This window comes from Aptenodytes patagonicus, chromosome 14, assembly GCF_965638725.1.
Source record: "Aptenodytes patagonicus chromosome 14, bAptPat1.pri.cur, whole genome shotgun sequence".
NCBI classification, from domain to species: Eukaryota; Metazoa; Chordata; class Aves; order Sphenisciformes; family Spheniscidae; genus Aptenodytes; species Aptenodytes patagonicus.
In genome coordinates, this window is record NC_134962.1 from 14,297,277 (window position 1) to 14,309,947 (window position 12,671).

The following is a 12,671-nucleotide window of genomic DNA, read 5'->3' on the forward strand; positions in this document are numbered from 1 at the left end:
GTGCCCAAAGACGGATATTGGTAGTGGGATGAGTGATGCCCTTTCTAAGATCTCTTTTTCTTTCCCAGGAATTAATATTAATAAACGTCAAAAATTAAACTTATTTTGCTCATACAGCAACATCCAACGTCTGGTGAATCTGTCCAAGAAGCCAGAACGCCAAGGTTTTAATTTGTCTTCAAGTCACAAGACAGAAATTTCTTTAATGCCAAGGGCTGTTTCACAGCACCTGTGGCTGTTAAATTCAGATGGAACTGGGGGGGTGACCAGTCTGTGTAAATCATGTCTTAAAAGTGCTCTGTACTTAACTTTACATGTGTAAAACAGGGATATTGATCCTTACTCAGATATAGTGGTTAGTAGAAGTTAAGTTTGAAAGAGTTTTGAATACATAAGCACACGACCGGTTTAATTCCTATTTCCTCTTTTTCCTCTCTAAAATTTGGGATTCTGAAAGCTTTGGGGGCTTTTGCTTTCCCATGAGAAGTACAGATTGAATCTGTCCATCGCTCCTTGAGCTTCAGATTACGAAGTGTGCAGTTCACATCGTAATTCTTATTATCAGGACAGAGGGGGAAAACAGGTCCCTCGAATGAGGGTCCAGTTTTCACAGATGCTGAGTACCAGACTGAGAGCAGTTCGACATCTTCCAGCAAACTGCAGTCTGGGCCCTGTTTCTAAAATGTAGCCAAAAGATCTACCTTTAGACTTTTCTATCGACAACGCTGAGTCTCTGGGAAACGAGAACAAACCTTCTGGAAAAAGGACTCCTTTCCTTCCCCACCTTGTTAAAGAGGGCTCATTCATTGCTGTCAGCGTTTTGATAGATAGCAGGATAAAGGTATGTATTGTGGCAGTCCCTCCAAGCCTCCGTGCCCTGGCTGGTAGTCTGTAAGTCAAGGCATTTAAGCAATCGGTTGTAATTTCTTCCTGGTCTAACTGTGGGCCTTCAACATGCTCAGAGTAATGTTTAAAGCAGCCATGGTAGATTACTGTGTCTGGAAGTGAACATTTACTGTAGATAATCCAAAATGACAGGTCTGATAAATACCACTGGTTATATTCTGATCAACCACACATCATCTTTCTGATTCATAGCGGAGGAATTGCCTTCTTCAAATTCCACATGCAGGCAGCATCCTCCAGGGAGAGCCTGAAGTTGTAGGTTGTTATTACTCACTTTCAAGGGTACACCTCCAGTAAGTTTCTGGATAACTTCTTTTATCAGCTAACAGTTTCTGCCAATTTTGCTGTCTCTGTTAACTTACTGTAAAAACTTACTATTTTTAAAAATCCAAAAGCTAAGAGCTGTACACTGGATGCTTTATCATCTGAACAAGAAAAGCTAATTTTCAGAGATGCTGAACACTAACACCTCCCTCTAAAGCTACCAGCAGCCAGAGAACAGCCTCCGCCTCTCAGAACCTGCCTTTTTGTTATCCTCTCAAACCCATACCAAACTGCTTGAATATTTAGCATTTAACTCTGAGCATACACAGAATGAGGTGGGGCCACTTGCCCAAACCCAGCCTCTTGATTTCTCCAGATAACCTTTATACTTGCAACTGAGTCCAAAACTGTAAGCTCCCACCTGCTTTGGACATGCAAATCCTCACTTATATTGGCAAGCCTTGAGGCACACCTAGCTGAGCCTCACTCACAGGACAAGGGGTAATGGTTTTAAACTAAGAGAGGGGAGACTCAGACTAGATATAAGGAAGAAATTTTTTATGATGAGGGTGGTGAGGCACTGGCACAGGTTGCCCAGAGAGGTGGTGGATGCCCCATCCTTGGAAATGTTCAAGGTCAGGTTGGACGGGGCTCTGAGCAACCTGATCTAGTTGAAGATGTCCCTGCCCACAGTGGGGGGGGTGGACTAGATGACCTTTAAAGTTGTCCCTTCCAACACAAACCATTCTATGATTCTATGCCAGCTGCACAGGCACAACCACCTACATGAGTCAAAACTAAGCCGAAGGCAAGGCGGCATGTGGGAATTTGGACCAGAATGTCAAATCCCGTTCACAAAAAGAAACAAGAAATACTTGATAGAACTCCTAAACCTTAATTTTTGAATTGTTCTTTCCTTTAAAATAAATAAAATATCAATTAATAACAATAATAAAGCATGAGTAAAACAAAAGGCTTTCCAATTAACACAACACATGACCACAGGATTAATTATGATTTTGGAGCCCAGCCACTTAACAATGCTCTCTGAGTAATTTTCAAGGTGTAATGAGTGCGTTCGCTCTCCAATGAAGTGCAGTACACCATACCTGTCTTCTTACCTAACAGCGTGGTCGATGGAACAGTGTCTGATGATACTTTAAGATGGAATTCCGTTCACCCACACGACACGGATCAATGGAAATCAACAGAAGATCAATAGGAAAAAAGGTTACAAAAAATGAAAACAAGGTTAGCTGTATCTCACACTCAGAAGATTCAGTCTACAGGTCATACTGGGAAACATACAAAAGCAAAGAAAATTTAGAAATGAAAGAAAAGTCTGGCACTAGTACCTGAGTAGTAGGAATTCAACAAAGATTTGCTCTGAAGGGTTTTGCTTTGGACAGAAAATGAACAAGGAGAGGGTGATGCTAGGTAGGAAAGACATAAGGAAAAGACTTTAGACATATATTAAGAGAGAGAAAGAGAACAGGGATAATGTTCCTCAAAGAACACAGTAATATGGGATATATAAAGCTTATCAAAATGAATTATATTTTTCATCTCGACATGCATATTACATTTATTACATTGTCATCATGATGGATTTTCTTTAATATAAGCACTCCAGACCCCAAATACAGTATTACAGTTATTGTAAATCAATGTATTCCTACACAGGATACACATATAAGACTATATTCTAGATATCCTTTTTTTTAACCAAAGGAACAAACTTATGTTTTTGTCTTTAAGAGAAAGATCCTCAAGAACGGCCCCCAAAATACAAACTACAGAGAATCAAATGCAGTATTAACAGTAAAATAAGCCTGCTCAAACACAACGTACACTAGTACCACAGTAGGTACTGTGGTACCTACAGGTAAGTAGGGTAGCAAATTCTTTTTGTTAGAATAATACAAGATAACAAGGGACTTGTTCTTCAACCCAGGACTGTTCATAGGAAATCCTATAATCCTTTTCCCTGTGAGTTGGGTTCTTTCAGCAGGACAAGCATCCCTGCTTTCTCCCATTAAAGCATTAGCTTTCTCTGGACAAGAATCAACAAATTGTTTCCACATTAATCAAATATTTATGGAAGGAGGCAGGGCTCAACATCTTCAGAGTAGATTCTTTTCTTGATAGTAAATTTATGAGGCTGGTTTATATGTACAATAGCATACACGTACATTCTTATGGTAATCCATCATTTCTGAAGGCATATTCTTTTGTTATCATTCTGCATTCACTCTTGGAGTTACAGGCATTTATTTATCTCCTCCTCAAAATGTTGGGAAACAAGCTAATACAAATCTCAGGACATCAGAAAGATGACAATAGATAACACAGGAAAAACTATTCCATAATCCAATAGAAGTAGATAAAATTCAGTACACATCAAAGTAATTTCAGAAGTAATTTTTGTACCTCTAGAGCAAACACCACTTAAAAATTTCAAATTGTTCTATGGGGTGAACCAAAGAAGTCACGAGACTAGGGAGTTTCATAGTCTGCAGAATTACCACCTAAGCAGTACATAATCACCCAGTAAATGAACTCGCTCTCTTTCTGCGTTCTCCTGCCGTATTTTCAGACTTACACCACTTGAAAACACATTAAAATAATCAAATTTCTCATAGCTTAGTCTACTGGAGTTCTGCCCCAGCTGCCTTCAAGCCATAAAGTATCTCTCATTTGGGGCCTCTTATATTTTCTCCCCCGTGTTTGTTAGCCTAAATCAGACCCTCCCGTTACTGTACTTGGAACATGGCCGCTTTTGCAGATGTATAAAATAAGGTCTAAAAAGAGTAATTTGTTTGCCCAGGGTCACAGAGCAAGTCAACAGTCAGAGCTTGGAGCGGGACTCAATTTTTCTGAATTTGGGAGTATAAAAGAACTCATTGGGCCATAGTGCCTTTCCAGGAATTGCTAACAATAAATTACTTAGGCACCTGAAGATATACACCTCACTTCAGAGAGTTTGATTAAAAATGTTGCCAACTGAGGTTATGAAATGAACCATATTTGTGAGACAGGGAGGTAAATTCTAGATTATTTCTTTAGAAGAAAAAGGGGAAAAAAACCCACCAAAAAACAAGTTTCCCAAAACTTTGGAGAGCTCATTCTCAAAATCAGTCAGGTAGCGGCTTGTGTAACGAGAGATGTGTACACAGTGCTGCTACCTAACCAGAGGTTCTTACAAGCACTAGTGTGTGCAATCACATTAAAACACTTCCAGAGAGGACTTCACGTCAGGGTAGAGATTAAGACTTCATTTAAAATTCTCTTTATATTCCCTGCAGTGGCACGTGAGGCCACACAGACCCCTCTAGGCATGCAGAATGGTGGAGGCTCCTTCCTATTCTGAAAATGATTCTCCCTTGCTTTTCGTAAGATTTGCTGAACTAGCAAACCCCACAAAAATCCCAAACCAGTATGAAAACCAGTAAAACGGATTTTGGTATTTTTTCCTTTTATGCCTTTGATGAAATCTGGCTTTATTACTATTAATTTTAGAATTTTTCACTACAGAAAACATCTCATGGTCATGATCCTACAGGTCCTTGGACTGCATTTAGCAGGTATCCTAACTGGGAGTGAAAATTATCTATGGGGTAGGAATAAGAACTAGATCTTGATGTAATTGTCTGTTGTGACTTACAGCAAATCTCAAGACCTTTGCATTTCATTCATCACAAAAACATGCAGGATCTGGAGAGGTGTGAATCTAGATGGCTCTTGGTTAAAAATGATCCTGGATGCCCCAAGTGCCACTTACCTACAGCTTTCTTTTATCTCCTTGTTCTCGCTAGTAAAAACACAGTAACTTGGTAACTGTACAATAGTGCTCACTAATGCAAAACTCAGCTCCCTACAGCTTCCAAAATGCTGTCTTCAAACTGAGCTTCTGCCTGTACCATTAAAGCAACCTACCCAATCTGTATCAGTCTCACTCCTGAAGCTTTTCTGGGAAAGCAGTCTCCTCCCAAACAGAGATGTCACAAAAGTTAAGCACACCCTAATAAATCAGTCTCTAGCAAAACTGGCTGCACTTTAAGAAATTAAATCCTCAGAATCAAACAGTTCCTGCCAGAAACCCCCCAAGGATGTCAAGATGGCTATGCTGGTGACATGGCATTCTCGTGGAGACCTATCCATGGCATTTCAGCACTGCAAAGCCAGAAGAGCAGTTCCTTTGTGCAGGACATTAGTGCATCATTGCTAAGATGATATACTACTGCTTCTCCCCTCACATGGATGGGCTGCCAAATTGCACACAATTTATGTGCAATAACAACCCCTTACACACCCTTCTGGTCAGTGCACAGATGCTGGTGGATCATTTTAGGCCCACCTTGTCTTCAGTTTGTCATCTCGTTTCATGATAACCCTGCACCGATGTGCTGGTTTTGGCTGGGATACAGTTAATTTTCTTCTTTTCATTACAATTTATTATTATTATTATTGTTTTATTTTATTTCAATTATTACCCCTAAGGGACTGCAGTCTGTGAATAAGTCCAGGCTGGAGCAGGGGCAAGGGGAGGAGTTCATTGCAATGCTAAACCCGATGGTCTGGTCCAAAGGGGCCAGGGGTGGGGATTGTAATGGAAATACCTTTAAATTGTTGTAACCCATGATTTGAGTTGCATGTTATGGGAATTACTATAGCAGGAACCACCTGAACCAATGGAGGAGAAGCCTTACGAGAAGCAGTGCAAGTGCAGCAGTGACCCGACCTGAGCTGGCTTTGGTGCCCAGCAACTCCACACAACACACCACCTCTCCTGGCCTGAGTGACCACCATAACAGATGGAGCCCAAAGCCACGGACTAAATGAACTCAGTGGGCATTTTGTGGACGTTTGTGGACATTTTACAGACATTTCACAGGCATGGTCCATAGACTAAGGGAATGATATCTATTATATCAAAGGATGGGAAGGGGAGTGATGGGAAATGAGAATGTATTGGATAGTGTGGGACCTAAGCATGACATAAATGGTATGGAATAAGGGGTGGAGAATGTGCTGGTTTTGGCTGGGATAGAGTTAATTTTCTTCACAGTAGCTAGTGTGGGGCTGTGTTTTGGATTTGGGATGGAAACAGTGCTGATAACACAGGGATGTTTTCGTCACTGCTGAGCAGTGCTGACACACAGTCAAGGCCTTTTCTGCCTCTCACCCCACCCCACCAGCGAGCAGGCTGGGGGGGCACAAGAAGCTGGGAGGGGACACGGCCAGGACAGCTGACCCCAACTGACCCAAGGGATATCCCACACCATATGGCGTCATGCTCAGCATATAGAGCTGGGGGGAAGAAGAAGGAAGGGGGGGATGTTTGGAGTGATGGTGTTTGTCTTCCCAAGTCACCGTTAGGCGTGATGGAGCCCTGCTTTCCTGGGGATGGCTGAACACCTGCCTGCCCATGGGAAGGAGTGAAGGAATTCCTTGGTTTGCTTTGCTTGCATGCGCGGCGTTTGCTTTCCCTATTAAACTGTCTTTATCTCAACCCACGAGTTTCTGTCTCACTTCTAATCTTCTGATTCTCTCCCCCATCCCACTGGGGTGCAGCGAGCAAGCGGCTGGGTGGGGCTTAGCTGCCAGCTGGGGTTAAACCACGACAACTGAGTCAATGCCTACACATGACGGTGCTGTGCCACTCGGAGGAAAACGCCGCTGCTTTCCAAACATTCCTGCAAACTGATGAGCAGGCTCAAACACTGCAAGTACCACCACCTACCCTTAATGGATTTAGGATATATTTTTATTTTTAAAAAAGCAAGATATTTGAGAAAATGAACAACTATGATGAGCCTGCTTGACCTCTACATAATCCCTGGGTAAAACCAGACAAGCTGGAATAGCCATGGACTGATCTATCTTTCAGCAAACACCTATTCTGATTCCATATGGTGTCAGAGACAGAGTCTATAAAATCTCTTCAGTTTAAACTCCTGTGTGTACCATTCTGCCTGAATAACGACCAACAGTGTAGAATGGAAAGAGGGATGAGGGGCTTTGCTTTGGGCCAGGAAAGATAGATGCCCATTTCTTTTCCACTTTTCAGCAAGACCTGAGGTCTCCCTGTTCCAGCACAGAGGCTACAGAACTTCCAGAACGTAATTACATTTGATAATGAACACCTCTGCCAAATAATAAAATTCAAAACTACAAATGTCCAACAGGACTGTGTGCTCCTGAGCACTGCATTGGCTTCGACAAAGGACTCTGTTGCATGCGAACAGCATGACTTCATGGATCACACAATCTGCACGAGTTTAGGTTGAAAATATAAGCATTTCCCCCTAAAGCACCGAGATAGAGTAGGTGAAAAAATCTGCATTTTTACCAACATCAGAGACAGAAGGATGGTAACTCTTAGTAGTGAAAGAATCACCGTTACTTCATGGCATGCTTTTTCCAGAGTTGCCTGTAAAAGCACTCAGGACTATGTCCCCTCAGAAAAGGAAGGGCTCATAAGCAGAAAGGCAGCTGCTCATTTTTGGTGTCCTTCATGATGCAGAGCACCAGGCAGCACCCGCTATGAGGAGGGGGACATTGCTTCTTCCTTTACAGTTGCTGGACCTGTCAGGCGGGAGCTCCCCGTGGGGTGACAGTGCTGTAAGCAGTGGTGAGACAGGCAGCAAACGGGGAGGCTACAGCAGGAGGGCAGACAGTGGTCACCCGAGAACAGCAAAAGTCCTCCTGCAGCCCGAGCAGACTAGTGGCCAAGCTGGAGAGACTATGGGAAGGAAAAAGCTTCTCTAGGTATTCATGGAATTTGTTCTGTCTAAAAAGTCATGAAAATGATTGGGACAGTAGGGAAAAACTGGAAGGAAGGACACATGCCCTGCAAGGACACTGTCATCTGGAGATAAAACTTGTTTGCAAGTCATTCAATAATTGTGAGGTTTCCTACTGAACAAGTTGTCTTGTTCTATTTTATTGCTTTTGTGAGCTAGCAAGGTGATCTTGGGATTGAAAACACTTAGCTTCTCCCGGTGGACTTTCTTCAAAAAGGAGAGGGGTGTTGCCATGTCACTGCTACATCCAACTCGGGCTCCCATAACTGAGGGTCAAGACAGAGAGGATGACTACCTATCATGAGGTATCTGCAAACGCTATTTTCTGTTGGGAGGCAAAAGGACAATTTAAGGAGGAATTTGACTGCTGCTTAAGACAGACAGCTGATTTCAAAAGCTAGGATGGATAAGCCCCTGTAAAATTCTACTAGTTAGCAGAAAGGTTAAGAAGTAATCCTATTATGTTATCATTCAAAAGTTAGAGTAGGCCCGTATAGAAACCCTCAAGTATTAAACTCTATTAAGGCAATTTTTTAAAAAGAAAGTCTTTTACCCATATAATTCCTGTATCAGCATGTGCACGCTACTGGACAGAAGAGAACTTACCTCCAACACCTCAGCATCCTGGACTTGGCAGTAAAAAATTTTGAGAAATCATGAAGGCTTACTGGTAATTGTTTCTCATGAATATAAAAAGGAAAAAAAAAAAGAAAAGAATCGGCCCATGACTTGACTCAGGCTGGCTTACAGAGGGAGGTAGTGATAAAATCTGCAGTGATGTCAGACAAGCAAAGGACTAACTGATTAAAAAAAAAGAAAAGAGGGAGGGATGGTTTTTTACAAAATTAGATACAACATATTTTCTATAGTTGCCATTTCAAGTAAATGACTCAGCTGTTTTAATTAGTCTCTCAAAATACCAAGGGAAAAAAAAAAATGAGGTCACATACAGGCTTATCTCTTCTCTTATTTTCTGGTTGGGAAAAACACCCAAAACTTAAAAATCCAAATTCTGAAGAAAGTGTTAAAAATTTCATTTTCCCCATACATTTTAAACAAGCTACCTTTGCTGCTTCTAGGATGTCTGTTACAATGCTGTCCTCTGCTATCCTGTCTTTCAAAGATATAAACCACTGACAACTCTTGCTGTCTCTTTAGGAGATATAGCAACTCAGCACCTGAGAAAATTAGATCTTGACTCAAGTCAATTTAATATCAGACAGAAGTGTTCACTGCTAGCCTTGACGGTCCAAAACACCTATTTATCCATCTCACAGGTATGTTACACAGACTGGCAGTAGCAACACATGCAGATGGAATTTGACATGACCTACAGATAGAGGGAAAAGAAGAATTCATTCAGCCTGTCCCACTCAATCTGAGATTACAAAGGTTTCAATGACAAAACACATTTTGTGTCATAAGCACCTCCATGTTAGCAATTAGGGGAAAAAACACTTCACTAAAGATGTTTAAGAAAGACAAAAGAGTTTTAGCATGTACTGGTTTCAGAGCTGTTCCCTGTTCAAACTAGCAGGCTAAGTGCCAAAAGAAGGAGTGACATTCCCATAGTGTCTAAGTTAAAATTTATTTAATATGAAAAAGTTTACAAATCCACCATGCAATCCACCACGCACTCAATCTGGATCTAACGAGGCTAAAGTATGACTTTGTGCTGCTTTACCCACAAAACTCTTCCAGCTACAGAGGTCTGTGTGGTTTACAAGTATTAACTAAGATTAGTTTTACTGAACCCATGTGAAGAATAAACAGAGGACACAGACAAAAGAAAAAATGCTGTCTTTCCACTCCAGTTCTCTAACCAGGAGACCATGCTTTCTTTCATAACAATTTCATACAGAAAATGTTATTTCATCCTACAAGTCAGCCAAGTGATTCGATTCGACTCTTCTACTCACAAAGGAAAAAATATTTCTGAAGAACAAATAAACATGTGCCTTTTTGACTGTCTGACAGTAGTTATTAGAACAGACTTCATAAATTATTCTCAGTAGATTTAGTCAGGAGGAATGCTCTCCACCTGCCTGACAGTTAAAAAAGGGGCAGTGTCACAGACATTTCAGACAACTGATTTCTATCGAGCTTTTGCAATGATCTCTGTCACTGCCATTCCTAGCTCCTCAATATTGTGCCCATAGGAATAGGTCCTTTTAAGAACCTAGAGCTCTCCAAGGGGGACATATCCATTGCAAGCAAGTTAAACTTACTGAATCCATTAACATCTTGGCAGCTGGAAGAAAAAGCTTCTTCATTGTGAACAGCACTGAGTTTGGTAGAGGTCTTGTCGGAAGTAGCCACGGGACCCATCTCCCTCTGCGTGCTGGTCTGAGTCTCCTTCTGCTTCTTGGCTAGCTTCCTTTAGGGTATTTTGAAGAGGGGAGAAATCAAGGTCAGTTTTCCCTCATTAAAAACAAACCAATGAGAAAATATTTTGACAAGCACGATTATCCCACTTGGTCAGACATGCAGGGCATGTGGCAAACCGCACGAGAGGAAAGGCCACAACTTTTTAATATAATTGTTGTGGAGCGCAATAAATATAGTGATACCAGTCTTTGAGCTTAGCTGTCCCTCCCAGTAACTTATCTGGCACAAACCTGCATCACCCCAGCAGTAGGAGTGCTACATCATCCTTGAAGAGGGTGGCATAGGTAAAGCCCCTGGAGCGGGTGTCAGCCACTCCAGGAAGAGCAGAGGGCACGGGATGAGGGCAGCGATCAGAACCGCTCACTAGGAGGTAAACGGGACATCTGCATCCATCCCACGGGGGCACCCACACCAGGGATTTTCTTTGATTGCTCCAGTGGCGAGTGCGACCTGACTGTGCAACCTGAGATCTGGAGCAGGAGTTTTTACCCTGTCCCCAAGCAGAGTAATGAGGACAGCAGCCTCTGCTAGATTTTGACACACTCCCAAACTGCCCTGAGGATCGACAGCCAGTGAAGGGTGGGGCAAATTAAAGGTCGAAGTTATTTTAGAAATGTCCAAATATGCCTCTGTTCTGAGAAAATGGGTCTTTTCTTATTTTGAGGAGACGTCAAAAACATTGGCAAAAGCAGAAACACTGCCTGCTCTGAAAACACTGACAAAGCCAAGAACATAAGAGGCTCCTCTTTTGCAAACACAGCTAATAATAAGAAAATGGAGAGAAGCAGGAAAAGTGAGCTGCTAAGCTTCCATTGACATTTGACTGCCCCGTGCTTCATTCATATCAGAGAGCAAAACTGTTTAAAAATGAATGTGTGACATTCTACAACCCGCACCTTGAAAAAATATCACACAAATCCCTAGCACCGGCAAAGAACTTTGCTTACACGACTTCCGTAGATAAGAAAATAAGACAAAATAAAAGGGAGAAAAACAGATTACTGTAAGAAGGAGCTTTAGTTTTCTTTTTTCCTCCAACTCAAAGAAAAAAAAAAATCCTAACAACTAAATCATTTTGCCAAGAGGTTTTTCTTCACTAAAATGACATGCTTATGGTAAGTACTACCCATCTTTTAAACTTCATTAGATTCTTAAAAGGATATTCCTTGCAACATATTCCAACAGGCTTTATTTATTCACAGCACATGTCAGAGTGGCATTTACAAGCAAGTTCAAGCACACAGCTGAGCCCCAGCCCTTCACGAGATGGGTAGCTAGGCCAGTTACACTCATTGCAAGGAAGGGTCAAAGAGAACTTAAGCCTTTGCCTATGTCTGTGGGAAATTACTATTTTAAAGCAAGCTAATAATTCAGACCAGGAGAGCACAGATTTTTGGAGAAACGTCCAATGTTTGCTGCAAACTTTTGAACAGATGAATGTTTCATCTGCTCAACTAGCTGAGGTTCAGCCTTTTACAGTTAGTGGTTTCAATTCAAACCCATAGCTATTCAAATTGGGTACATGATTACAGAGTTCATATTTAGATCTCACAAAATCTCCGTGGTGTATCTGCTTCTGCAGATGAAGATGCAAACAGGGGAACCGTCCTTGAGCGATGAAGCAAAAAGCTGGCCTTTAATGATGTTAAAAGCTTTGCTTCCAGTGTTCAGCAATGTTAGCACAGTCAGATTTATTAACTATGAGCTACAGCTGTGGGAGCCCCCTTTTTTTGTGCTGTGGTACCTGAGGTAACAACAATAGTCTTGAAGTGTATTAACCCTGCTATGCGGTTATTTTAATCCTTTAAATTTGCTAGTCATACATGCCTATGTGAATTCCCTGGCAACAGGAATTAAAATTTCTCAGTGGGAAACACTAATCCAAAATGCAGAAGTCCTTAATAACAAGCACTCTGGACTGCTGGGGTGAGCCATTACAGACGACCACTACTGGTGTTTAAAAATGGTGAGTCAAAAAGGGTGACTTCCTTATTAAATCCAGATTAAATTATTTGTGACAATAATCATCTTTAAGTCCCATTGCCTGGTATCTTTTCAGAAATGTCAACAAGCTACAAAGAGCTGGAATTGGCAAACTCGTTTTCTCTTTCAGTGAACGAGCAATAACATTTCTGCATGTGCTAGGCAGGAAAAAATAACCCCAAACCCAAGCCCATTAGTCCCCAAAGGCCTGCTTACAAAAGCCCTATGCAAAGCAGTTCTACCTGGTCCTGTAGAAGACAGAGAGGCCCCTAAAACATTGGCTTGAATGCCTAAAAAGAAAAGGTGACATGAGTTTAAAGTTCT

The 12,671-nt window shown here is 41.6% G+C and overlaps 1 protein-coding gene across 5 annotated transcripts in view; it reads right to left on the reverse strand.

Moving 5' to 3' along the window:
• Positions 1–12,671, reverse strand: part of PTPRT (protein tyrosine phosphatase receptor type T) — a 475,551-nt gene that overhangs the window by 50,821 nt on the left and 412,059 nt on the right. Inside the window, exons 16-19 of one of the 5 annotated variants that reach the window (XM_076352435.1) lie at positions 12,590–12,637; positions 10,205–10,353; positions 2,526–2,603; positions 2,292–2,327 (exon numbers count right to left, since the gene is read on the reverse strand). In XM_076352435.1, coding sequence (XP_076208550.1) covers positions 2,292–2,327; positions 2,526–2,603; positions 10,205–10,353; positions 12,590–12,637 — 311 coding nt within the window. The remainder of the gene's footprint in view (positions 1–2,291; positions 2,328–2,525; positions 2,604–10,204; positions 10,354–12,589; positions 12,638–12,671) is intronic. The other 4 variants (XM_076352436.1, XM_076352437.1, XM_076352438.1 and 1 more) reach the window with 4 other exon arrangements.